This window comes from Aedes albopictus, chromosome 3, assembly GCF_035046485.1.
Source record: "Aedes albopictus strain Foshan chromosome 3, AalbF5, whole genome shotgun sequence".
Lineage (NCBI taxonomy): Eukaryota > Metazoa > Arthropoda > Insecta > Diptera > Culicidae > Aedes > Aedes albopictus.
This window is the reverse complement of record NC_085138.1, coordinates 159,259,505-159,287,253: the sequence shown is the minus strand read 5'-3', so window position 1 is coordinate 159,287,253 and position 27,749 is coordinate 159,259,505. Positions and strand designations below refer to the sequence as shown.

At 39.0% G+C, this 27,749-nt stretch overlaps 1 protein-coding gene and 1 non-coding gene across 2 annotated transcripts in view; one reads left to right on the top strand and one right to left on the bottom strand.

Moving 5' to 3' along the window:
* Positions 1–9,361, top strand: part of LOC109412329 (uncharacterized) — a 14,029-nt gene extending 4,668 nt beyond the window's left edge. The window contains exons 3-4 of the transcript XR_003896380.2: positions 7,494–8,985; positions 9,045–9,361. This is a non-coding gene — a transcript (uncharacterized LOC109412329). The remainder of the gene's footprint in view (positions 1–7,493; positions 8,986–9,044) is intronic.
* Positions 9,338–27,749, bottom strand: LOC109422540 (uncharacterized). The gene is made up of 5 exons (XM_062860576.1): positions 27,120–27,749; positions 26,893–27,061; positions 26,689–26,835; positions 9,824–9,955; positions 9,338–9,757 (listed from the first exon to the last, which is right to left on the bottom strand). Exons 1-5 carry the CDS (start codon positions 27,485–27,487, stop codon positions 9,338–9,340), a joined length of 1,236 nt encoding a protein of 411 aa, XP_062716560.1. The 5' UTR covers positions 27,488–27,749.

Below are 27,749 nucleotides of genomic sequence, written 5' to 3'. Positions count from 1 at the left end.
TCTGTGTACGCCAGACCGGCACTTTAACCAACTAAGCTACATAACAGGTAATGATTCTGCGGAATAGATAGCCAAACTGAATGAAACCCCACACCATGACATCTATTTTTTCACAATTCTATCTCTCTTTCGACATTTTTTTTTTGAATGTGATTTTTATCACAACTTCGTCTCTAAATTTGCCTATTAAGTAATCATCATTTTGGGTTTTCTAATTTTCAAGTTTTTGCAAGTACGTTCTGACACATTAGCAAATCCTATACCCTTTCGTGCCGAATCAGCACAATTGTGCTTTTGAGCGATAGCAGTTTTGCATATTTTTTTCTTCTGTTCAGCTTTTGTTTTATGTGATGTAAACTGTTTTAATAATTCAGTCATTACTTATAGTAGTAAGCGTGCAAACATACTTTTGTTTACGTTGCATGTGAGATTTTCCACAACAAGTTGAACAAGAAGTTGACAAAAACGGTAAAACATGAACAAGTTTTATCCGTCGCATATTTTTTATTTCCGATTTTTCTAGGCAGTAAAAGCCAGAAATCGAAAGATAAAGAGCAGTTCTTCCAAATGAGGAACAATAATTGTTGTTTTGTTGGGAATTCTAAGAGTTCTGAAGAGCCAAAGTTGAGCCATTTGTATGGAAATTTTGCGTTTTTGCGCTCTGTCACGAAAGGGATATGACAGTAAAGTAAAATGAACTTCAGAGAGTATACCGATTTCTCATTCTTACAGGTTTAATTTCAAAATTGAAGTCTTAGAGTAAGTTGTGCCTTAATTTTGATGATACATTTTCTGAGTACATTTATGACAAAGTTTAAAGCAAAATCCTCGGCAAATTTATCTCAACCAATTTGTGTAACAAAATATTAGAGGCACCGTTGGGGGAATTTTTTGAAGCGTATACTTTTTTTACAGTATGTTAAAGACAACTTTAGGCAAAATTTCATTTTAGGAAAACTCTGTATTTTTCTTTCGGTGAGCCCTTCTGGCCCACCAGACATTAGAAAAAAAAAGACGAACCAGCCAAGGGCTGAAAGTCTCTATAATAAAGATAAATCAATCAATCAATCATTTTAAAAAGTGGAAGGCTAAGGTGAAAAAATCTGGCGAAGAAATCTAAAAAAATCAAAACTATTTTTCTGTACGAATTCTGAAATCCATCAAATGCAATTAGCTTCTTCAAAGGTGTGCAGATTATACCATATTCTGAATTTGCACGCCAAACTGAGACAAAATCCAAGTTTTCATGAATTTTGATACCCGTGAACCTATTTAAAAATCACTTTAAAGTTTGCATGGGAGCGATTTTTCGAAACACTCTTTGTCGCATTTTGTACTGGGCAGAGCTGTCAAGCCCAGCTGTCAAAGGGTGATTTCGGAAAATCTCCAAGAAATTTGTTTTGGGTACCAAACAGAGCTCTAAAAATCTGGAAAAAAATCATAGTGGCTCTGAAAAACGTGCTCTTTTGTTTAAAAAATTAAAAATCATTGATTTATTTTAAATCTAAAACCCAATTCTCTGTTTAGCTCCGCTCCATGAACCTTTGTGTAACCACAAAAACCTTGATCAATCATTGGTTACGCCAGAAAATATGTACTAAAATAAGTACTCCAGAGATTTTTTTTGATAATATAGAACTTTAGTAGTTCTTCGTTCGTGAGAATAGGTGTAAAATGGGGCCAAGAAACTTTTCAGGAGTTCCAGGGGAGCCCAGAAGAAGGGGGTTCTAGGAGTTTTAGATGAGTTTAAAGGGAGCTCTAGGAAAAGCTCTTGAATTTTCCAAAAACCCAAGTTTCAAAGAGTTGAAGTCCCTAATGGATACCACAAAGCTCTCTGAAACACCATGTAAACCTCCTGAAACCCCCTGAAATACCCTGAAATAGTCCTGGGGATCCTTAAGGAAATATCTGAAACACTCTGACTCGTCACTAAAACTCCAGAAACCCCTTGACTTCTCCAGAGATCCATTGATCCCCCTGAGACCACCTGACCACCTGGAATTTTTCGGACCCCCCCTAAACGTCCCTGAGACCCCCTAAAACCCACTGAGATACCCTGAAACAACCTGAAACGACATGAAGCGCCTTTACAGACACTTCAGACATCCCCTGAAACGCCTCTGACTCCTAAATCGCTTTTGAAATGGCCTGAAGTGTCTTGGAATGTCCATAACACCTGAACCGTTTTAATAACCCTCCTGGAATCCCCAGAAATATTCAAAAATTCTACATAAAACCCTCTGAAACGTTATAACATGCATGCAAAATTTAAGATAAGACATAATCAACAATAATCCGCCACAATACTCAGTTTGTGGGTGCCGCTCTTCATCCTCGGTCATGTCCAATGCTCGCCAGATTACGCTCCACCTGGTCCGCTGATCGTGCTCTCTACGCTTCACGCCTTTTCGTGCCAACCAGAACGAAAGCGGACACCAACTTTGCAGGGTTGTTATCCTGCATTCTTGCAACTCACTACCTACTGTACCCTTTCGGCTTTGGCCACCTTATGGATGCTGGATGCGCTCTAACGTGTAGTGAGCTCGTGATTTATCCTTCTCCACCACACACCGTTCTCCAGCACACCGCCAGAAGATCATGTTTAGCACGAGTCGTTCGTTTTGTACATGGTACATTTGGTGCGGTGGCGAATCTTTTTAGACGGCAGCTATAATTGTAGATATGGCAACCTGTGTTCCCGGGAGTTCTTGGATGACCTTGAATCACAAGCAACACATATTATGTATTGTCGGAGTTCTGCTTAACCGAACTAAGGGCCAAAAAGTTTATTCCGAGATCATGTCCGAGATAATTAAGATTAAAGTTCAACCGCTCACAAATAAACAACAGCTGAGAGTCAGGTTTTTTTATGTGGGGGATACGTACCGCGTAAAAAAAACTCAGTTCAAAATTCGAAAAACCGCGTCACCATTTCTTGACGAATCATGCAAAAATAAGACGATGAAAAAAAAAATTGTATGGAGTTTTCATTTACGGCCGCATAAATGAAAACCGCGTAATTAAAACCTGACTGTAATTTAAAACTTTTCCGTACACATGCCACTTGCAAGCCTTTATTAACTATCAGAGATGAAGATCAAGGTTTTCAAATCCCAAAATTCCCAGTACTGATGTGCCCTAAGGAATTATTTTAAAATTAAACCTTATTTATATTGTTTTAATGATTTTTCCCAATCAGGACAATAGTTCTTTATAATAAAATCGACTTCTGAGAAATTCAAAGTTCCGATTTTTGTGTTGGAGTTCCTCGAAAGTTTCCTAAATGATTTTCGTTATATATTTCCTTTGGGTTATTTTCAGGAATTTCTTCAGGGATTGTTTTTGGTGTTTCTTCAGGAATTTAACCAGATAATTCTCAAGAGACTAAACATGTTTTGTGATTTATAGAAGCCTTTCTTCAGGTGCTTTTTTTTTAATTTCAGGGGAACGTTCAGAGATTCGTTCAGGAGCTGCTACAGAAATTACTTCAGTATTTATTTCTTGCCGTTTCTCCAGAAATATCCCTAGAAATTCTTCTTATAATTACTGCACAGCATTCTCCGGCTTAAGGACAGACTTGTTAGAATCCCAACATGCCGCCACAATGGCCGACAATGGCACCTACTCACGATTTGGATGGCACAAATCTCTTCGTTAACAAAACCAGTGCACCTGATCTCATTATTTTAAGCTTATTACAAGCAATAGCTGAATAATAAAATGCACTGTTGTTTGAAGATTGCTTCTTGATATTTGTGCGTCTGAAGTTCTGAAGCACTGTTGAAGCGGGATTTCAAGACGTTTGTCCTTAAATGGCATTGCTTCAGAGATTCCTTAAAAAAAAATATGAAATTTCTTTTGGTGATTGCTTCAAGAGTTCTTCCATTTGATTAAAATTTGCTCCCAAAACTCCTCTAGGGTACTTACTTTATGCTATAGCCTGGATTCGCTGGTTGGGTCACTACCGATTAGCGAACCGTGTTCGTTCGTTGGGGCAACTGAAAACTGATTAAAATGCCCCCTTCTATTTTAGAACCCCCTGAAGAGGACTTAAAATAAACCGAAACCGTCGGAAGTTGAAGCAAACTTATTTTCGCTGCTGTCAACGACTGCAAAAGCCAAGAGAATCCCCATATCCGTTCAAGCCTACAGTCGATAAGCAATCAGATCATTTGTCCAAAAGTTTCTCATAAAATTCTTCTATATTTTCCCATCTCAAGGAGTTCTTCAAGGTTTTTCCGGAGGGATTCCTCCAGTAATTCCTCCAACGATTGTTACTGAAATTGCTTCAATGAAATTTGTTCAGGAATGTTGTCAGGAAATTGAAAGAATCCTTGGAGAAATTTTGATAGAAAAAATAACTCTACAAATCCTGTAGAAATTCCTGAAGATATTTTTAAACGAATCCCTGCAATTCCTGACAAAATTCAGGAAAGAGCTGCTTATGAAATTTCTGGAAACAATTCCTCAGAAATCCTTGGAGAAATTTCTATTAGAATTTATTTATAAATATTTTGAAAATTTCCAAGAGAAACATCTTTTTGAAATTCATGGAGGATTTTCTGTATAACAGTTTGCGTAGGAATTCATGAACGCATTTTAAAGGAGTCCCTGGAAGAATGTCTGGAGAAACTCTGATACTCATGTAAAGATTCCTAGACAAACTACATGAGAAATTTTCAAAGAAATTGTATGTGAACAAATTCCTGAATTTCTTAAAAAATCCGAGTCAACTGCCTAAAGGTACCCTTGGAAGAAATCCAGGAGGAATTTTTGGTGAAATAAATGAGGGAATACCTGGAGGAGCTCATGAAGGAATCTTTCTATAAATTTCTGCATACATCTCTGGAAGAATATCAGCTGGAATCACTAAACAAAATCATAAAAGAACATCTGGAAAATTTCCTGGAGAAATTTCATAAAAACCATTTTCAAAAAGTCCTGGGAGAAATTTCGAAACAATCGATGGAGGACGAGGAATACCTAAAAGAACCTGTAGACTTCTTTGAAAATTTAATTCCTGGCTTTATTTATGAATGGGGAACTTCTATGAATTACGTTATGGGAGGGGGTTCACAAAAGTGTGAAAATCCATGAACAAACTTCAGAGGAGGTCCATTACAAAAAGTGTGCCATTGTGGGGAATAAGTTGAAGATGGCTGTCTTTCGCGTGACCTAATTTATGGAATTTCTAAGGAATTCATGGAGCCATATTAAGAGGATCTTTGGAAAATTTATGGAGGAACTTAAGACATCCCACAAAATATTTCTGAATGAATATTCGGAGAATTTTTTGAAGAAATCTCTGGAGAAATTTCTGAAAGAATTTTAAACTTTCGTGTTTCTGAAAATAGGGTATTGGTTCCCTTATCAAGCATGTGGCTCCCATTTTCATCCTACGAAAATCAAAATATTGAAGCGCGTTTGTTTTGTTTCTTATTTTTGTATTTTTTGTTAGAAGTGAGCACGTATGAAAACAAAAGGAACGGAATCAATCGGTGTCGTATTCGCTTGTTTTCGAAAAGGATGAATATGGGAGTGTGAGATTACTGATGGTACACATACCCTAAAACGCTGTTAGAATTTCTAGAATTAATGGATGGTTTTCTGAAATAATTTCCGTAGAAATTTCTGAAATAATCCTTGAAGGAATTTTTCAAGCATGGAAGGTTGTTTTTTAAAGAATTCTTGGTGCAATTTCTGGGTTCTGGGGCGGGTACGTGAAGCTTAAAGACTTGGATTTTGCCTACCCGAGACTATACTTGATGTTAGGAAATCAATCATACTTTTCATATCTAATTGCATACTAACCCATTAAGGGCTGATAAATACTGATAATTCAAGGGCTCATGTGTATTCTTATTGCTGAACACATATTCTAATTTAAGTTTTGCAACTAGCCTGAAGTTCTTGGTTTTTCTTTGTTGTCCTGGAACTAGAAGCAAGACATGGATGGGCCTTGAGCTCCAATGCATGGATGAATATCAGTACTACTGTTTTGTTTTCTCTGAAATTAAATCGATTGTGTTTGATTAGGGGCATAAACTTATCTATATCTATATATATAAAAATGTAGTGGCATACGTGGGACCGCGCATAACTTGCGAACGGAAGGTCCGATTTTGATCGTCTTAGTTTTGTTCTGTAAGTTTTCACCCAAGGAAGGTTTATGAGGCAAAAAACATGGAAATATTGAGAGTTTTTGAAAATCGATCTTCCATACATTTTGTGACCGGGGACTTGGTTTTGGATAGAAGCTTGAAACAAAGTTTGCCGGGTACAGCTAGTGTTATATAATATCTGTAGTACCTACTCTGTCAACTGATCTGCAGTCGCCTGAGCGACATAAAAGAACTGAACAAAATGCATCAGGTTTCCATCGTCCACACAGCCAAGTATCGTGCATCACAACCAGCTGTATGGTTGACTCTCTCACACACAAAGCAAACACTCTAAATCTAAATGGTAGCATTTACTACGAAAAGCTACCGCAGCTGTCAGACTACTGATTTTCACTGAGGTATCATCGATCTACCCTAGCAAGCCCTAGCGATGCCTTGGATAGCCTTGGATACGACGCCGATGATCATTGTTTGTTGTTTGTTTTCAGTTCAATTCACCTTGCAAGCATGCTTTGATTTGGCCTTCAGTGCGGTAGAACTCGGCGGCTACCGCAGAGTGGAAATTTTTCTAAAAATCCGCAATATTAACACAAATTGCAAGATATGCGATCAAGGATGGAAGAAAATCACTTCAAGCGATGAATGATGCAGGATACGAATAATCCAAGATAGCCTTGTTCTTGCAGTAGCATGATGCCGACGCCTCACACCGTACTCGTATCATAGAGCAATCAAAGCATCTGATGCCGGCTTTATCGCGTGATGACCCGTTATCGGATCATGTTACAAGTCGTGATAAATTTTATTCATCACAATTTAGGCCACTTATGTACCCGTAAACCGCATTCATTATTAGAAATAACACATTCATAAGCATATCTTGAAGTTGAATAAGTAAGAATGCTCAAAAAGTGAATGAAATCGCGAATTTATCATTTCACCTTCATAATAGCGATCGCATCGCGCCCGCACATGCCGAGCGAATCATTCTTCTCGGACCGTAGTTTGTTATGATGCTTGACGACAAAATGTTATCGTTGTTGCTATGATCGCGCGATGCCTTTCAACCGCGACACATTCGAGATCTGATCATGATCACTAGATTTCCATCCTTGTATGCGATTATTATTATTATATCACACAGAATACAACAATATCCATTGACTCTTTGTGTAGATCTGAAGCTCTAAAGGTCTGGACTTCCAGAAATGATTGGATTCTATCCTCTGCTCGGCTCAACTCCATAAAGGCTTATACTCTGAAAAGTTTTTGGATGACCTAGACAAGAATATTCTTAGTGGTCAGTTTATCTCAGCTTTATAGAAAAAAATGTATTTGAATAACTTCAGTTTATATTCATTTTCCCCACAGGTCGACTTCCAAATGTGCGTATGGTCATCGCCCGTCATCGATCTGCACTACTTCATCTTCACGTCCATCAACCCCACGATTCGGATGCCGCAGATGAACAACATCATCGGGTTCTACTACCGCCACTTGGTGGACAATCTGAAACTGCTAGGCTACTCGAAAGCCATTCCAACCCTGAAAGACCTCCACCTGGACTTCATCGACAAGATCCTGTATGGCTTTTCGTCGTCGTTTTCGGTGCTGCCTATATGTCTGATGGAAAAGACCGACAATGCGTCCATCGATACGATGATGTCCGACGGGGAGGCCGGGCACCTCTTCCGAGAGAAGATGTACGGCAACCCGGTGTATGTGAAGCAACTGGAGGAGCTTTTGCCGTATTTCTACGACAATGGGGCGTTCGACTGTCGTCACAGCGGATACCAGTCCCCAAGTAAGGTTTGGAGTGATTACTTGATGCTGCCGGGATGGATGCGGAAGGAGTTCTTCGGGGAGGTTGTGGAGCGGAAGCTGGGTCTGGATCGGGATCAGTTCTCGATCGAGAAGATTTGGGTGGAAATGGCAACCAAAAAGGGAGACAACTACGGATCAACCATGTACCGAGCGAAACTGGATGTGTTGGTCAAAGCCACATCAGCAACGAGTCAGTTTTCCGTCATCGTCAAGAGCCGTCCAACCGGGATGGCTGCGGAGTTCAGCAGCAAGCTGGATATATTTTCTAAGGAAATCGAGATGTATCAAAAGATCATTCCAGCCTTTGAAAAATTGTATGAGGATAAGGGCGTGTACGTAGAAATGGGTCCACGATGCTTGAAAATCTGCCAAGGAGTTCCAAGTGACATCATCGTAATGGAGGATTTGTGCAGCTTAAACTATAAGCTTGGTGATAGACAGGAGGGTGTCGATCAGAAGCATGTTGAATCGATTCTTCGGAAGCTAGCCGAGTTCCACGCTGCGTCAGCGGTGTATCATGAGCGAAATGGCAGCTATTCAAGTTCCTTCAACGAAGGTCTGTATAACAGGAGCAACCTGTCGACGATGGAATACATGTTCAGACCAGCTTACGAGACAGGTCTTGAAGTCTTGAAAACACATGCCTTTGCAAAAGATTACCTAGACGACCTGGAGAAGCTCCGTCCCGTCGTATTTAGTAGAACACTTGAAAACTTCGCTCTCGATCCAGAAGGATTTAACGTGCTGAACCATGGCGATTTCTGGATGAACAATGTGATGTTCCAGTACGACAGTGAAGATCGTCTGATTGATTCGAAGCTTCTGGATTTCCAAGTGTGCTTCTATGGATCACCAGCTTTAGATTTGAACTATTTCTTGTTCTCCTGTGTTAAACTGGACATCCGCCTTTCCAAGCTGAACTACTTCATCCGCTACTATCACGAGAAACTCGTGGACAATCTAGCGCTGCTTGGTTACGACAAAGCATTGCCCACTTTGAAGAAGCTGCAGTACGATTTCTACGATCGTATGGTTTACGGTATGAGTTTTATAAATTAAATTATTCTGACCTTGTCTAGTGACCATTCTCTTCCACAGGATCATCCAACATGTTCGGTATCATGGCTGTTATGTGTCTCGACCCATCGGAAGACATCAGTTTTGAACTTATTCAGCAGGACAGTGAAGCGGGTAGAGAGTTGCGCAAGCGTATCTACAATAACGAGCGGTACATCAAGGCGTTGGAGCTTCTGCTTCCCTATTTCGGAGAGCGAGGAGCCTTCAAAGAGGGAGCGGAATTTTGCAGTTTTACCAGAAAGAGTAAACCAAGTGTTTAGCTTTTTATCCCAACTGAAACGACATTTTTTATTAAACGACACCTCAGATGAACTTCACATCTGAGAAAAATTAAAAAAGCCTCTTTTCCACATGAACATCACAAGCCTCTCCAGCGTTTTCTCAAACTGCACATTAGCGTACAGATTCCGCCGGAACTCGGCTCCGTCCGGTCCCGTCGACCGAAACAGCTTCATATCCAGTTCCAGTTTGGGCATTTCCAGCGTAACGGCCAGTGCCTCGATGGATTTGAGGCACATCAGAAATCCATGGGCAGCGAGATCTTCCCGAAGCTGGCGTTGAGTAGGTATCGCAGTCATCACCCCTAGCTTCTGTAGACCGGCCTTCAGGTGCTTGTAGTAGTGGTCGATTAGGTGATCGAATCGGTCTATCCGGGTGCAGAAAGAAGCCGACATCGTCAGGAAGTAGATCAGGTCGAACGATGGCGATCCGTAGAAGGATGTCTGGTAATTGAGCTATGAAGCGGGGGAAATAGGATGGTGTTAAAACCTACGTTGTGCATAGTAGCTTGAAGTACTTACGAGTAATTTGTCAAATTCCCTGATATGAATATTGGTCATTCGTAGATCACCATGATTGAGAACGTTGAACTTTGTAGGGTTGAGTCGAAATAGGTTGCAAGTTGTTGCGTACGCTTTTCCTTTCAGAGGTAGCTAGAAAAAAGAAACGTTTAGTACATCTCAGCTTAAGCTTTGATAATAGCGAGTAATTCATGTGTAGTGAAATGAGGAAGTCGTATTAACTACAATATCCTATTTTCAGGGCATTTCCAGTGAATCTCAGGGACAGCTCAGGGACATCTCAGGGACATTTTCAGGAGCATTTCGAGGGATTTCGTATGTTTCGGGTGTTTCAGGGGCATTTCAAGGGGTCTCATGGGAGTCTGTTTCATGAGAATTCAGGAAGTTTCAAGAGTCTCAGGGGAGTTTCTTAGGAGGAATCAGAAGGTTTCAATTGAAATTCAAGAAGAAAGCCCCGAAGAATTTCCAGAAGGAATTTTCGAAGGATATCCAGGTAGAACCCTCGATGGAATTCCAGGTGGAATTCCCAAAGGATTTCCTTTCGGAATCTCCAAAGGATTTCCTTTCGGAATCTCCAAAGGATTTTCAAGAGGAAACTTTTAAATCAATTCGAGGAAAAACCCGTGGAGGAATTTCCAGGAGGAATCACTTAAGGATTTCCATTAGGAATCAACGAAGGATTTCCAAGAGGAATCCCCGAAGGAATTTCATAAGAAATTGTCGATGGAATTCCAGAGGGAATCCCTGGAAGATTCCATGAGGAAACCCAGAAGGATTTCCAGGAGGGATCCCTGAAGAATTTCCATGAGGAATCCCTGAAGGATTTTCAAGAAGAATCTTCGAAGGATTTCCAGGAGGAATCTCCGAAGGATTTCCAGGAGCAATCCCTGGTAGATTTCCAGGAAGAATCCCTGGTGGATTTCCAGGAGGATTCGGCGAAGGATTTCCTAGAAGGAGGAAACCCCGAAGGATTTTTAAAAGGAATTTTCGAAAGATTTCTGAGAGGCATCTCTGAAGGATTTTCACGAGGAACCATCGAAGGCTTCGGCTCTGATATGCTCATGTGGCGCCGAGCCTTAAAAAAACTAAAACGTAAAAAAATCATCGAATGATTTCCAGGAAGAATTCCCGAAGAATGTCCAGCAGAAATCGCCGAAGGATTTACAGAAGGAATCTTCGAAGGATTTCCATGAAAAATCGGCGAAGAATTTGCAGGAGGAGCCCCGAAGGATTTCCAGAAGAAATCGCGGAAGGATTTCCAGAAGGAATTCTCGTAGGATTTCCATGAGGAATCTTCAAGGAATTTCCAGGAGGATTCCCCGAAGAATTCCCAGAAGTATTCTCCGAAGGAATTTCTGTAGAAACCGCTGAAGGATTTCCAGGAAGAATATCAGAAGAGATTCCAGGAGGATTCCCCGAAGAATTTCCATGGAGAACCGCTTAAGGATTTCCATTAGGAATCAACGAAGGATTTCCAGGAGGAATCCCTGGAGGAATTTCATAAGAAATCGTCGATGGAATTCCATGAGGAATCCTCGAAGGATTTCCAGGAGAAATCGTCGAAGGAATTTCAGGAGGAATCACCGATGGATTTCCATGAGGAAACCCAGAAGGATTTCCAGGAGGAATCCCTAAAGAATTTCCATGAGAAATCCTTTAAAGATTTCCAAGAGGAATCCTCTAAGGATTTCCAAGAGTAATTTCTGAAGGAATTCCAGCAGGAATCGCCGAAGGATTTTCAGGAACAATCGTTGAAGGATTTCCATGAGGAATCCTCTGAGGCTTTCCAGGAGGAATCCCCGAAAGATTTCCAGGAAGAAATTTCGAAGGATTTCCAGAAGGAACCTCTGTCTAAAGCATTTCCAGGAGGAATCCCTAAGATTTTCCAGGAGAAATCCTCTAAGGATTTTCAAGTGAAATACTCTGAGGATTTCCAGGAGTAATTCCCGAAGGATTCCTTGAAGTAAACTCCGAACGAATTTCTGAAGCAATCGCCGAAGAATTTCCAGGAGTAATCTGCGAAGGATTTCCAGGTGAAAATCCCAAAGGATTTTCCAGGAGGAATCTCTAAAGCATTTTCAGGAGGAATCCCTGAAGGATTTCCATGAGAAATCCTTGAAGGATTTCCATGAGGAATACTCTAAGGATTCCCAAGAGTAGTCTCCGAAGGAGCTCCAGAAGGAATCGCCGAAGGATTTCCATGAGGAATCCTCTAAGGCTTTACAGGAGGAATCTCCGAAATATTTCCAGAAAGAAATTCCGAAGGGTTTTAAGAAGAAATCCTTAAAGGAATTCCAGGAGAAGTCCTCTAAGGATTTTCATGGGGAATCCTCTAAGGGATCCCAAGAGTTATCCCCTAAGGATTCCCAGAAGTAAACTCCGAAGAAATTTCTGAAGGAATCGCCGAAGGATTTCCAGGTAAAAATACCCAAAGATTTCTAGGAGGAATCCGGAAGAAGTTCTCTCAGGATTGCCATGAGGAATCCTTTAAGGATTTTCAGGAGGAATATCCAAAGAATTCCCAGAAGAAATCCCCAAAGAAATTTTAGATGAAATCGCCGAAGAATTTCCAGGAGGAATATTCGAAGGATTTCCAGGTGGAATCCTCCAAGGATTTCCATGAAGAATTCTCGAAGGATTTCCAGAGGAAATTTTCAAAGGAATTTCAGGAGGAATCGCCGAAGTATTTCCAGGAGGAATATCTGAAGGACATCTATGAGTAAACCTCGAAGGATTTCCATGAGGAATCCCTGAAGGATTTCCTTGACGAAATCCTTAAGGCTTTCCAGGAGGAATCCCTGAAGGAATTCCAGGAGAAATCCTCTAAGCATTCCCAGAAGCAACATCCGAAGGAACCACCGAAGAATTTCCAGGAGGAGTCCATGAAGGATTTCCAGGAGGAATACCCGAAGGATTTCCAAGAGAAATCTCTGAAAAATTTTTAAGAGGAATCCCGAAAAAAATTTAGGAGATGTTCCCGAAGAAATTCCTGGAGGAATTCTAGAAGGAAAACCTAGAGAATTCTCTGAAACACATCCCGGAGGAGCTCTTAGAGTGACTCCATGAGGAAATCCTGGAGAATTGCCTGATTAGTGATTATGATTCTAAAGAAAAATTGTAGTAACTCCACGAAGAATTCCTAAAGGAAGGGGTAACCTCTTATCTATCCCTTGGGGGCATCCCTGAATTCCCCAAGAAAAAACTCAGCATAGACTCCAGTAGCGATCCCTGCAAAAACTTCTGGAAGAATCACTAAAAGTACTTCTGGAGAAATCTCTGAAGTTGTTTTTCCTGGAAGTTGCAATTCCTGGAATTATCCCTGAGTGAACTTCTGAATCCTGAAGAAACTTCTGGATAATCCCTGAAAGAATTCCAAAAGAAATCTCTGAAGAAACATCTACACGAATCCCTGAAACTGGTTGAGGAATCTCTTAAGGACTAATCCCTGTAGGAACTCCTGTAGATGTTTCTGAAGAAACTTCTGGAGAAATTCCTGGTGGATTACCCGGAGACATCCCTGAATCCTTCTGGAAGAATCTCTAAAGAACTTCTGGAGGAATATCTAAGGAAACTTCTGAAGGATTGCCTGAGGGAACCGTAGTGTAATAGACGACCAAGAAGAAACTAAATAAAGCTTATGTAACCTCGTGAGAAATTAAATAACGAATCATTTTCAGTGTAGTTGTTTAAGCCAGTCGATAAAAGTGTATCGCATCGCCCAATGTTGTTTTGAACGAATATGAATTGTCTCGTTCAACAACGACTGGCCGATGATGAGTGAAAGGATGGCTTTTGACAGAGGAATGCGTTTGAGCAAAAGGAGGAGAGATGAAAATGTGTTGGGAAAAAGGAAAGTGAAGCTGGTATGAATAAGAAGAATATCGTTAGTCTATTGAAGAAATTCGTGATGAACGGACGTTAGGTTCCGCGCGGTTATGGTGTTTTCGGTTCGGAAGTGGAAAAATAGGAGAAATTGTGTTTGGTACGGTTACGAGAGTGTGAGGTGTTTTCGGAATTCGGATACGACAGAAACATCTGGTGACATCCCAGAATCCTCCTGGAACTCCTGGAGAGATCCCTGAAGGAACCTCTGGAGCAACCTCAACTGCTACTTAAACTTCTATATTGCAGGAATCCTCAAAGGAAAAGAGTATCTGTGTTTAATCCTCGAGGAACTTCTAAAAGAATACCTTGCAGAAACTCTTAGATAAGTTCCTAAAAGACCTTCGGAATTCCAAGAGAAATATTCGAATGAATTACAGCAGTGATCCTTGCCCAAGAAATAAATTGATGCCTTATTTGCATTCAAGAGATTTTGAAAACCGCTATAAAACCAACATGATTTTATTTTGGCTTTATGATGGTGTTTATAACCTCTTGGAATCTACTCGACTTAAACATATTTTTTGGGTGAGGAAATTCCAGGAGGAAGCCCAAAAAGAACTCCTGTAGAGACCCTTGATGGAACTCCTGGAGTGATTCGTGAAGGAACTCCTGAAGCGATCCCTGAAGTAACTTTTAGGGAGACCCTTGAAGGAACGCCGGAAATCTCCGATTGAAATTCTAGAGGAATTCCTGAAGGAACTTCTGGAGGAATCTCTATAGGAACACCTGGACTAAATCATGAAGGAACTCCCGTAGAAATTCCTGAAGGAACTCCAGAAGCAATCCCCGAAGGATCTCCAAGACTAATCGTTTGAAGGATCTCCTACAGGAATCCCATAAGGATTTTCTGGATGTATGACTGATGGATCTCCTGGAGGCATCTTCAAATCCTTCCGAAACAATATCTGAAGGAGCTCCTGTAATAATCTCTGAAGCAACTCCTGTCAGAATACCTGAGAGATCTACTGAAAAACGGAGGAGTTTTTGTCTAAGATGCGAATAAAATAATTATATGATGGTGAATGATGTTTAGTTAGACCTAGACCCATTTGCAATATGAATTGCAGGAAAAACAGAATTTATTGAAATTACCCCCAAGTACTTTTCGAAAAATATCTCAGTATTTGAATTCCCAATCGAAATAAAATTCCAGAGCGTTCTTCTAGGATGTGTAGCTTTCATTTGGTGCTTAGAGAACCTAAATTAGTTGATAAGCGGCTGAGAAACGTGAGTGTTTTTTACACACACATACAGACATTTTCTCAGTTCGTCGCGCTGAATTGATTGAGCTATATGAGACTCGGCCCTCCAAGCATCGGTTCGATGGTAGTTTTTGGTGAGATATCAATACCCTTCTCATTAGCTAGGATTATTTTCTGGAGGGAGCCCAGAGGGGGCCAGACTTGAGAAAACTTCTAAGTGGCATGGGCCCCCGATATGTGTATATGCAAATCGGCATTGAAGTTTTGAGGAATCAAAATGGCTGGGTTTGTTTCTAGTTAACTGTTTTTTTTTCCATAGCTTACTGCAGTGATTCCATCATGAATACCTCCAGAGATTCCTTCAAGAATTCATCTAGGGATTCAACCACACATTTATTCGGAGATTTGTCCTGGGATATCTTTAGAGGTTCCTCCAGTGATTGTTCAGATGCTGTTTTCGAGATTTCCTTTAGGAATTTACTCAGAGAGATCCTTTAAGGTATGGCTGCAGGTATTCCTTCAGAGATTTCTTCAGGGATTTCTCCATATATTCCTTCCATAATTCCGCTAGATATTGCTCTAATAGGTCCATCTGGAATAATTTAAAGTATTTCTGCAGGAATGTCTTCCAGAAATTCTTTCAGAAAATTTTACTACAGATTTTCCAAAAATTTAACCAGGAATTTCTTTAAAAAAATTGTACAAAAACCCTTTGGGAGTCCATCCAAGTAATCCTCCAATAATTCTTCCAGAAATTACTGCAGACATGGATTTCTTGAGATATTTTTATCCAAGGATTCCTACAGAAATTATTCCAGAAATTCGCTAAGAAATCTCTTATGAGATTCCCTATGGAATTCATCTTGGGATTGCTTTCGGGATTCAACATGGGGATTCTTAACAAATTCGTCCAAGAATTCCTACAGGACAACTTCCAGAGTTGTAGAATTCTTCTTGGGATTCCTTCAGTAATTTCTTCTGGAATTCTTTCAGAAACTTCTCAAAGAATTAATCCAAGACTTTTTCCAGGAAATTCCCTTGGAGATTCCCTATGGAATTCATCTTGGGATTGCTTCCGAGATTCCTCCTGGTTTTTTTTTGTGGAACTCTTCCAGGGATTTCTTCAGGAACTTTTTTTTTAATTTTTATTTTTGTGTATTTTAACGTTTGCTGTTTCTACACTCCCTTCAGGAACTGCAGTAGAGATTCCTCCAAGAGTTCCTCTACGTACTCTTTTAAGGATTCCTTCAGGATTTTCTCATCAATTTCAACAGTTTCTTCACAGTTTCGATTTCTTCAGTACTGCCTCGTGGGATTTCTTCAAAAACTCCTTCTAGAATTGCATCACAAATTGATCCTTGGATTTCTTCAGGAATTCTTCCAAGAATTCTTCCAGGGATTCTTCCAAAAATTCCTCTGAAAGATCCCACAGGGATTCGTCCAGAAATTCATTTAAGAATTCCTCAAGAGATTCCTACAAGTATTCCACTAGAAATACCTCAAGGAATTCCTCTAGAGATTCCTCCAGGGACTCCCCCAGGAATTCCTCCAGGAATTCGTTTAGGGATTCCTCCCGAAAGTGCTCCATTGGTTCTTCGAATAAATTCTCTAAGAATTTCTCCAGGGATTCCTCCAGGAATTCCTCTGGAGATTTCTAAAAAAAATCTCAAGAGAATCCTCCAGGAATTCCTACAAACATGACTCCAGGAATTTCTCCAGGCATTCCTCCAAGAGTTCCTCCAGGGATTTCTTGAGGGATTCCTCTAGGATTCCATTCAGACTTAGTTTACCCACTCATAATTTCCTTGTGAGTTATGGAGCTTATTTCATACAAAACTCAATATATGTGGGGAATTAAGATAAAATGAGCACAATTACATTCGCGCGGACACTGATGTCACTTCTAATCGATTCCTTGTATTGATTCACTAAAGGACTACTTCACAGAATACCGCCCATAAGTTTTTTTGTGAGCTATATAGCTAATTTCATTCAAAACTCAATATATGTGGGGAATTAGGGTAAAATGAGCATATCTACATTCGCGCGGACACTGCCATCACTTCTAATCGATTCCTTGTACTATCCACTGAAGAACCCCTGCTTAGCATACCACCCTTAAATTTCTTGTGAGTTATACAGCTAATTTCATTCAAAACTCAATATATGTGGGGAATGAGGGTAGAATGAGCATAATTACATTCGCGCGGTCATTGAAATCACTTCAAATCGATTTCTTGTATCATAATCCTTCAGAAAAGCCATAATATATAATACTTAATATATGTGGGGAATGAGGTTAAAATAGCATAGCATAGCATAGCATGAATACTTGCACAAATCTTGGATGGAGTCGCAAAGTTGAATATATCCATTGGCATTGCTGATGTCGCTACTATCTGCAATGACACAGACCCACTCAACTCCACACACCTGGCCAAGTCCTTGCAAGCATTTATAGATCCCTTCATCAACTTAGAAAGAGCCCAGAACTGAAGCAGCTTCCAATAGATGATAGGATGTTGAAAATAGCGAATTTTCAATACATGTAGTCATATAATAATATAGGGTATAATCAGAAAGATCTCACCTAGTTCCAGCTTGTCGGATGTTAATCTTCAGTGTCAAATTCAGCGGTTGGTCTTTCCTGAGTTTGTGGCCAGCTTGTAATGTGGTCCATTGCTTCTGTTCGCTGCGCCTGTGTTGATCTGCTTGTAATTGATGATATAGAGGCATTTTGGACTTTATTATTTTACATTCATTCTTTCACTCATTCAGTGGGACAGCCAACTTTCAAGCTAGGGGGTTGTTAAGGATTTACTTTTTATTCTACGTGTTTGTTTGGTTTAATTTATTTAAATATTCAATTTATTACATATTATTGTTCTTGAAGGCTATTCATCCGAATCCGCAGATTCCCAAGTAGAGTATATTCCTTCAATTTTTTGCGTAACTTTTTCTTTGTCTAAAGCTAACTGCTCCCATTCCAACTGACTCAAATCTCCAAATCGGTCCATGTTCTGTTGAACTACGTCGAGCCAGGTGTACGGCGGTCTACCTCGTTTCTTGTACGGCTTCCTATATTTAGCTGCTAACTTTAGTATGTGTGTGTCATCCATCCGCACGATGTGACTCCAATAACGCATTTGTAGAGCACGTACTTTTTTTGTGATACTTTTCCCTCGTAGCATTTGGTCTAACGTTATCCTTCCTGTAGTGTCCCTGCAACAGGATGCCAACTCCTCAACTATCTGCTTTTCATATTTTCGCATTGATATGCGGTTCCTTTTGGTAAGTGTCGATACCTGTGTACCGTACAGCATAGTGGGAGCTACTATTGCCTCATATAGAGCACATACTACTTCTACTGAAGGCTTATTTTGCCGAGCAAAATCTACCGCCACCTTCGAAGCTCTAACCGCTTTCTTACACCTCGCTCTCGTGGTTTTTGGTCGGCTTAACGTGGACGTGATAGTGATACCTAGGTATATCAGTTCAGAGGTTACCTCATAGGTCGTGTTTCCAATCACGATTTTATCTGGAGGTGTTCCCAAAGGTGTTCTTATCAGCACTTTTGTTTTATCTTTGTTTAGATGTAAATTGGCCTGCTCTAAGTGTTTCAGTAGTATAGGAACAATCTTGTCCAATTGTTCTTTGTTCTGGGCAATAATTAAGACGTCGTCTGCGTAAACTAATATTATAGGAAATTTTAGTGCTGTCTGCTGGTCTACGACAAATGATTCTCCTATTTCTCGCTGGGCTGCTTGTAGTGCGTCTTCTATTATGAGGTCGAATAAATAAGGGGAAAGGGGACAACCTTATTTTATTCCCATTCTTCTGTTTTCCGCAATAGATCTTTGTCCGTCCCACAAAGTTTCGAATGTTTCTTCCCTTATGCATTCAACTACTCTCGCTATGAGGTGAGGAGGAGCGGACTTTTTCCTCAAAATTTCAGGGATCTTCAACAGCGACACCTTAATTAAGAAAAATTTCAATAAGAAGATGAGATTAAATATTCTTGACCTCAATTACTTAGACACTCATAAACTAATGATCAAAATACCGTGACTAGTCTGAGAATACACCACTCAATAAATAATTGACATGCTATCGCTTTCAATCCATTTCATGTTTCAAATTTCTAACAAAGATGAATAGACGGTTTTCGAACAGATATTCAATTGACCTCCGATAAATTAACAATGGCTGATATAACATAGGTTGAACTAATATTGTGTATTTAGATACTTCTTTCTTCTTTTTGAATTTCGGCAGTCCACTCTGGTCTTTCCACCATTTGTCCTTGTCCTTCCGCCGATCAGCCATTTACAACATTTAGTTTTCTCAAAAGCTTTCACCTGACTATTCATAGTCAGTGCTGAAAATTTCATTTCGTCATATGTAAATTCAACCACCCACAGCTCATTTTAGAAGCTGAACCTGAGAATATGGTATATGGAAAACTTGTGCGGCTAGACCAATTCCGCAAGAAAGTCATGAAAAAACCGCTATTCCTCGAACATTCAAAGTAAATGTCGCGGACTACCTTCGGAAAATGCCAAATGACATTCACCGTGAATATCATTTGCATTTTTCGAAGGTAGTCCGTGACATTCACCCCAAGTACTCGAAAAATAGCGGTCCTTCCGTGACCCTCCTGCAGAACCGGTCCATCCGCACAAGCCTCTCATATACCATACTCTCAGGTTCAGCTTATAAAATGAGCTGTAGGTGATCGAACTTAGATATGATGAAATGAATTTTTCAGCACTGTTCATAGTGATCCAAAATGTAAATGACAACTCAAATATCTTTTTGAGCTGTCCCTGACCAATCACGGATTTCAATCGATTGAGCCTAATAATTTACTTTGAGAACAATAAAGACATTACCTTGTCGAAAGCTTTACTGATATCAAGAGCCATTAGTATCGTATCATCCCCCGCATTCCATCTTTCTTCTAGCACACGTTTTGTTACAAAGGCATGGTCCATTGTGGATCTTCCTTGCAGGAACGCTGCTTGGTGGGTTCCTATAGGAGTCGTATTCGCCGTTAACTCGTGCAGTATCCATGATGCGTATAACTTATAACCAACACTGCTAAGACAGATTCTGCGATAGTCCGCCACATTTTTGGGGTGAGGTATTTTCGGAATTGGTATTAGTAGCGTTTCTTTCCATTGGGCCGGTATTTCGTTCTCCTTCCATATCCTTTTGAAAATTTGCTTGAGTTCTTCAATCGTGTTTTCAGATGCGTACTTCAGCAATTCCATATTTATAGTATCAATCCCGGGGGCTTTACCGTTTTTGCTCTGTTTCAGAATGATTTCTATTCTATCAAGACTGGGGACCTCGTTTGTGTCATACTCCGACCCGGTCAAACGATTGGGGAGCATTGATTCATTGTTATGTCCAGTCTGCCAATTTTGCATAGGGATGTAAGGCTTATTTGCTTTGTTGTTTCGCTTCCGGTGTTTTTTCATGTACGCGTGGGTCCTGTTAATTCTCTCGCCGATCTTGAATGTTTGAAGATTTTCAAAGAACTTCACTTGCTCCTCCTCTTCGTGACGTCTATTAAGGCTCGTTAGGTTGCGTTTTGCATCTTTGAGATTGTTCAATGCCGATTTCTTGAATGGATCTCTCTTTAATCTGAAGGACCACTTTTTGACGTTTGCCAAAGCTTTGCGCCTCCGCGGGGTGGTTGGTATCTTTTTATTCTCTGCAATCGTCCGGCTGGCTGCTGATTTGATCTTATCGATGAATGCTTTCCAGACATCAGAAATAGCTCCGGAGGTCACGTCAATCTGCATGGTATCCAAGGTTTCTGCGTATTTGTTTCTGAGCGTTTCGTCTTTTAGCAATGATACGTCCCATTTCTCCGCATCCAGCTGAGAAAAGTTATCACCATTCGGTGTTGCGTTATTTACGATGCTGATTCCGCCATAAATGATTTTATGATCTGTGCTAACATTTCGAACCCACTGCGCATTGATATTTTTTAGAAATACTCTGGAATTGATTTTTGTCATCATGTGGTCTATTTGTGATGCTCTGTTTCCGGATGCCCATGTGCTCATCAACGTTTTGTTCGCCATTGTTGTTCGCAACGCTAAGCAATGACGCCGGATGAAAAATTTTAATTGCTCTCCATTCTGATTCGACTGTTCATGACCCACAAATTTACCGATGAGTTGTTTTTCCTCTTCACTCGGGTTATCTACGCCTGTTTTATATATGTATAAACATTATTTAAACTAAATAAATTACTTTTCAGAAAAAATACCTATTTGAGCGTTGGTATCTCCTAAGCAGATTAGATCTTTTCCATTCTTGATGGTCCCTATATACGATCCAAGATCTCCTAAAAATTTGGCGTATCCCGAACTAGTAGCATGTAAATTGATCACTTGCAGCTTAGTCATTTTACCACGCACGGGTAGTATTATCTCTACTCCTTGTATATTTTCGAATTCATAACGCACGTTTTGAACTACAATCCTAGTTCCTTTCCTCACCAAAAAAGCGAGTCCTCTCGATTTGTTTCTACTATGTTTGGAAATGTACCAAACATAGTTTTCGGTGGATAGTTGTGAAGCTTCCACGGTCACCTCCTGTAGACAGGCAACGTGGATATCTCGCTTGGTTAATTCTTCGTCAATAATATCCCTTTTTGATTTGCTGCAGCATCCTCGTATGTTCCAACTGCATATCCTTGGAATAGACATCTGATGACTTGTTGGCGCTGTTCCTACAGTAGTACTGGTACTGCATGTTGTGGTATAAAATCGTATGATAGTATTGAATCTTCTTCTTTCGGTGTAATCATTATCTTCCAAGTAGCACATCTGAATTTTAATAGTTTCGTCTCGTTTGTCACAAAACGGTTCTATTTGTGCCCGGATCGTTCCGTTCTTGTCATATATAATCAAGCTAGCATTGCACAAGTTGGACACGGCGGTAGCATTATAATAATCAACCTCATTCAGATACGAGTTTCCGGCATGGAACTCGTCCAAATAATCACATCTAAGAAGGGTTTTGTTGTTCTGTATATACAGCGCGGTTTGTTTCATGATTGATTCAATGCCCCTTCCCGTCTTTTGTTCGACAACATGGAAAATCGAATTCTCAATATCTGGTGATTCCACGTATTTACAAACGAGAATACCAGAACTGGAATAAACTTGGCATGGTAAGGCGTCTTTATCGCTGTCCGTCTCAATAGTCATTTCAGAATCTACAATAATATAATAATATAATAATATAAGATCTTGGTAAGCTCAAATTTGGAGAAAAATACTACCTACAGTAACCTGCCCCTTATTCGATGAAAATTTAATTGCCCGGTTCCTAAATTTTGCATTGTTTTATTTCTATTTCGGTCAACAATCGATCAAAACTACGCAACTATATTACAACAAAATTATGATATCCATGTTAAAAATACCAAAAGCAGTTCTGGTCCAAGGGATCTTGAAGATATTTGTCGGGTAAGAAATCATACTTTGAGCTAGTCCAATTTTTAATCTTAGTTTGAACCATTTTGAAATTCATTAAGATGACATATGTTTTTTTTTTTTCTCGTAGAATCGACCATTTGTATAATTATTACTTGTAATAAGATTATCGAATTTACTTAAAAAAGCCGGACTTTGATTCGATTAATGATTACCTACCCTAATAGACTTTGAGTGAATTTATTGTAACAGAGTTACAACAATATTTGTTTTGTTTTTTTATGTGCAACAAAACATACAAACTCGTACAAATTATTATTATGGTTGCTAATTTCTTCTTCTTCTTTGTGGCTCCACGTCTTCACCGGAATGCACAGTGGTTCCATTTGTTCAGGGAAGCGGTCATAAATCATTTTCTTCGTTTTTTGAAGGGAAAAATCTTTTTTATTGACCAGAAATAGCATGTTATAGCCAAAACAGCATATTCCACTACGTTTTCATGAACATCACTTGAAAAATATTAACTTTGGACATTTCTGTTTTGAATTTGAAATTATCATTATAAAAGCTTTATTTTGCACAGATATCAGTAATCAAATATTTTTAACTATTATGAAGAGTGGGTCGAATTATATCAGTTTCTGCTAAGTATAACAAGTTAAAATATGTATCACATGACAGTATCATAATAGATTCTTGTGAATAGTATCAGTATTAGCATTAAAATTGTAATTTTATTAGTAGGTTTTATTTCTGCTGCAATACAACAATATATGAAACTGGGGACTTTTCCTCAGAAATAAGGTAGTTTTCACTGCCTAAATCATGCACTCACTGCTAGAAAAATCATCACAAATCGAATTAGTATGTATAACTACAGTGTCAAATTACCAATAGTAATAATTTTTAAACAGTAGAGCAATACTGCAATCACAGAATCAATTACTTCTTCAATTGCAAAATTTTAGACAAATATTCGGGATTATTTCACATAACGTACGTAAAAGGAAATTTTAAAACCATAAATACAATGCTTTACACCGTTATATATCATATGATTCATGGGCCTGCGTTTTGAAAAAGATTAAAGTACCTATTTCCAGTCGTTTTTGTTTCTAGCAATTTGATTTGGAAATGCTATCCAGTAATTAAGTACGTGGAATTTTAATCAAAGATAGCTCTAACCCAATAAACGAAATATATACAAATATCGCTCTACATTGCTAAATATACGACAAAGTGCCTGCAATAGTATCAAAGAAATTAATTCAAACACTGAGATTTAACGTAAATAAATTGATCAAATATTTAGATTTGAGAAGAGATTATGAAGAATTATGTCCAGTAAATATTAATCGAAGAACATATTTACTTCTTCTTTTCCCAACACTACAGTTTTACGTACTGGATGGATTTTGAGGAAATTTGGTCAATGTTAGCAGTAATAAAACAATTGCAAAGGTAAGTTTTGACAAGGCCAAATGAAAATAGTTGTTATGAAATTATTCATACCTTAAGCCTGGAGGTATGGCTGTTTTTTTTTATTAATTTTTTTTCTTAATAAAAAACATCTACAAAATTTGTTTTCAAATAAAATATCCCTCAAGTATTGTAAAAAGCATTGAACTATCCCCTGTTAAAATTGCAGTAATTTTGGTACGCATTTCAGGCAGTTACAGAAGGACAAGTTTATATATTTAATTTTATAGTTTTTTTAAAATATATTTTTTATAAAAAGAACGGGTAACTTCCAATACATCATGCAAACTTATATGCAGATATCTGCAGCTACAACCTTCACAGATTGATTCTCCTACTCAAATCTGATCATTTGATGGCTGACGATTGATTAAATGTGGTTAAGAACATGTTTGAAGTGTTACATGAATTTTTATTGTGTATATATTCTATGGGTAAAATTATGTGCCCATTACTCACAGCCCCATTAGTCCAAAAACATCCATTTCCACTTTTTGGTGCTTTGAAATTGAAAGATAAACATGTATTCTGATTTTCTGCGTTTAAAAACATTTGAAAATCCACTTGGTTTTGTTATACGAAGACGCGGTGTACAACTCAAAATTAATGTAATTTTTCGACAAATTTTTAAAATTTCAAATTGCATAACAGTACCCACGCTCTCACGCAAAATATGCAACAGAAACATACATAAAAATGGTTTTTCTGCATTCTTGGGAACATCATTGATTTATAAAAAATATACAAACTCATTAATTAGAAAATCAATTTTTCGATTTTTGGCCTATGGCGGTACCACTGTGGAATGTGGGGAATGAGGTTAAAATGAGCATAAATTCATTCGCGCGGTCACTGTCATCACTTCCAATCGATTCTTTGTATCTTAGTTCTCCAAATAAACGCTTCTGAAAATACCATTCATATGTTTCTTGTGAGTTATAGAGCTAATTTCATATAAAACACAATATGTGTGGGGAATTAGGGTAAAATAAGCATAAATACATTCATGCGGTCACTGCAATCACTTCGAATTGATACTCTACATCTTAGTCCTTCAGAAAAGTCCTTCAAGGCAAACCGCATTCATGTTTCAGAAGTGTTTTAGAGCTAGTTTCATATAAAAATCAATAAAATACTGAGGAATTAGGGCAAAATGAGCAGGATTATGATCCGTGCGGTCTGTTTAAACACTTTCATTCGATTCTCCAGACAATTTTACACCCAAAACCGTTTTGTTCATTAGAAAAACTGGATGCGTTTGTGAGTTACAGAATTTAGTGTTGGTTTGCACTGTTTTTTCCCACTGTGCGTTGTATGGAGAAACTTTAAATTTGATCATATCAACCCAGAACAAAGGTTTTTCAATCAATATTAGCGTCCAAAACAACTGTGTAAAATTTGGGAGCGATTGGTTGTGTCCCAGTATTCCGCATTGCGATTGAAATTTGTATGGAAGTTAGTATGGGAAAACGTACTTTTTTGCATTCTACTCATAAGTTGAATTCTTTTGTATAATACCATGTAACTAATGACGTTAAAGTATAGTATAGGATATGCCGAAAAACTTTGTTGAAGACCGCTAAGTGATCCGACGCTTGTGAAAAAAGTTATTTGCTTGGAAACTTGGGCCAAAAATTGAGATTTTGTTATTGATGTTATTCCTTTACATGTTAAATGTTAAGCACCACCGGGCAATCTGTACGTTATAACTTTTTTCACAAGTGCTGAAGACCGCAAAAGTTTTTCGACATATCCTAGGCTATGTTTCAACGTCATTAGTTAGATCGTTTTAGACGAAAAATTTCAACTTATGGCATAAATGCAAAAAAGCAGGGTTTCCCATACTAAATTCCATGCAAATTTCAATCGCAATGCGGAATGCGGAGAAGCAAGCAATCGCTGCCAAATTTTGCACAGTTGTTTTGGACGCTGAAAGGAATCGAAAAAGCTTTGTTCCGAAAAATCGACTTTATTGACCCAGTCTATATGCTCATGTTCGTAATAGGTTGGTATATTGTTTAAGTAAACAGGGGCAAGTTGAAACAGCAACCTTTATCTAACCGTTATCTAACCTTGGTCGAGTAACACATCATTTTTGAACCAAACAATCTATCGGTAGTAGGGTGCGTGTACCAATTATGGCACTACCTAAGGAGAGCTATTTATACAAAAATAACGAGAAGACCAACGAATGTCACCAATAAGTTAAAAGACAGCTTAGTTTCCATACTTTACAGGAAAAATATCGAAACTGAGCCAAAACTACTTTTAGTATTTCTTACAGCGTGTGCCAATGATAGGAACCATGCACCAGTTATAGTTACATTATTTAACTTCGGTTCCTTTTCGCACTATTTGCATGCATTTCTTATGGTGTTAGCCATAACTGGTACACTATGGCGAAAAAGGGTGCAAGGAAGCCGAAATTTTAAGGAAAATGATTTATTTCTACCATGATGTGGAGTTTAAATAAGTGCAACCATCTTTTGTGAACGTGATCTGTTGTTCACAAAATTTTTCTTGCTGATTTACCTCGTTAAAGGGTGAAAATCAACTATGGCGAATAATTGGTACTATAGCCATAATTGGTACACTTACCCAAATTCCTTTTTACATTTGTTTGAAATGTATATTTTTATTTAAATTTTGTGTTACATCTTGCCGTTTCAAATTGCCCCGGTGTACCTTATACTGTATAGTGAAGTTGGAAAGCAGGGTACCGGCTTTTTCAACTACGGGAGACAACGGCTATATACCTAAGCCCTGCTTAGCAGTGGGGCTCTATTTTGCGTTAAATCGCATAATACAGCCCATGGGTGGCTTTAGTCTTATTATTTCTTACCAATTTTTCCAGTATTTTTGGGTGGTATTTCAGATCATCCAACATCTGGTAGAATGAATCGAATAACGGCGTGTAGTAAACCTCGTAAGCCTTCATAGTTTTGTCGTTCAAAATGCCAGTTTTAAATTGATCCGAAAATGATCCCTTCTAAAATTTGAAGTGAAGCTCTGTATGGAATTTCTAGAATTTTGTTCATCTACTTACTCTTTCGATATATTGAACCGAAGCAGCGTGAAATTTAGCCAACTTTTCCAACACTTTTTCGCAATCGGATGTCTTGAATCCCCTCAGACTCTTTTTGGTTCGAAATCCTGCCAACTTGAGATCCTCCATGACGATCAACCTGAACGGCGTTATTGTCACTTTGAGCACTCTGGAAGTAAATGGCAATCTACAACTGATTCCGAAATCCACTTTTGATCATTTATCACCTCGGTCCAAACTTCACGTTTTCATTCGCCCACAGTTTTTCGAACCCCGGTAGGATTTGAGTGTATAGCTCAATTTCTTTGGCAAACGTGCACGAGTTCCCAGCTAGTTCATGATCCTCGTCGGAGTCAGCTCGCTCCTTGACGATGTAACTCACGTGTTTCGGTGAACTTCGACCATTGAAGTGAACCTGTAGCAACACTCGGTGCACCAGCGATACAGCTCCACTGTGTTTGGGAACTGCCGTTGAGATGTGAATCTTGGCGATTTTGAACTCGGAGGTTTTGATCTTGTAATCCGTGGCGACCACATTTTCGAAATAGTTGGCATTTCGCCAGGAGGTGATTTCTGAGTACACGCTTTCGGACATGCTGCGTATTTGACTACAACTGAATTCCACTGACAATCATTACGTACTGATGGAGAATCAATCAATCACATGATATTGCATAAAGCACTTCACTGTAGTTCATGGCCAGGATACACTATTCCCGCTCTGTCGAAACGCACATGAATGAAAGGGGTGCCTGGATGCCCTTTCAACTAGGCAGATTACGGGGAGAGTTGTGCAAAACACAATGGCGAAATTTCTTCTGCATTATTGTAAATATCTCAAGTAGATGTAAAGTGTG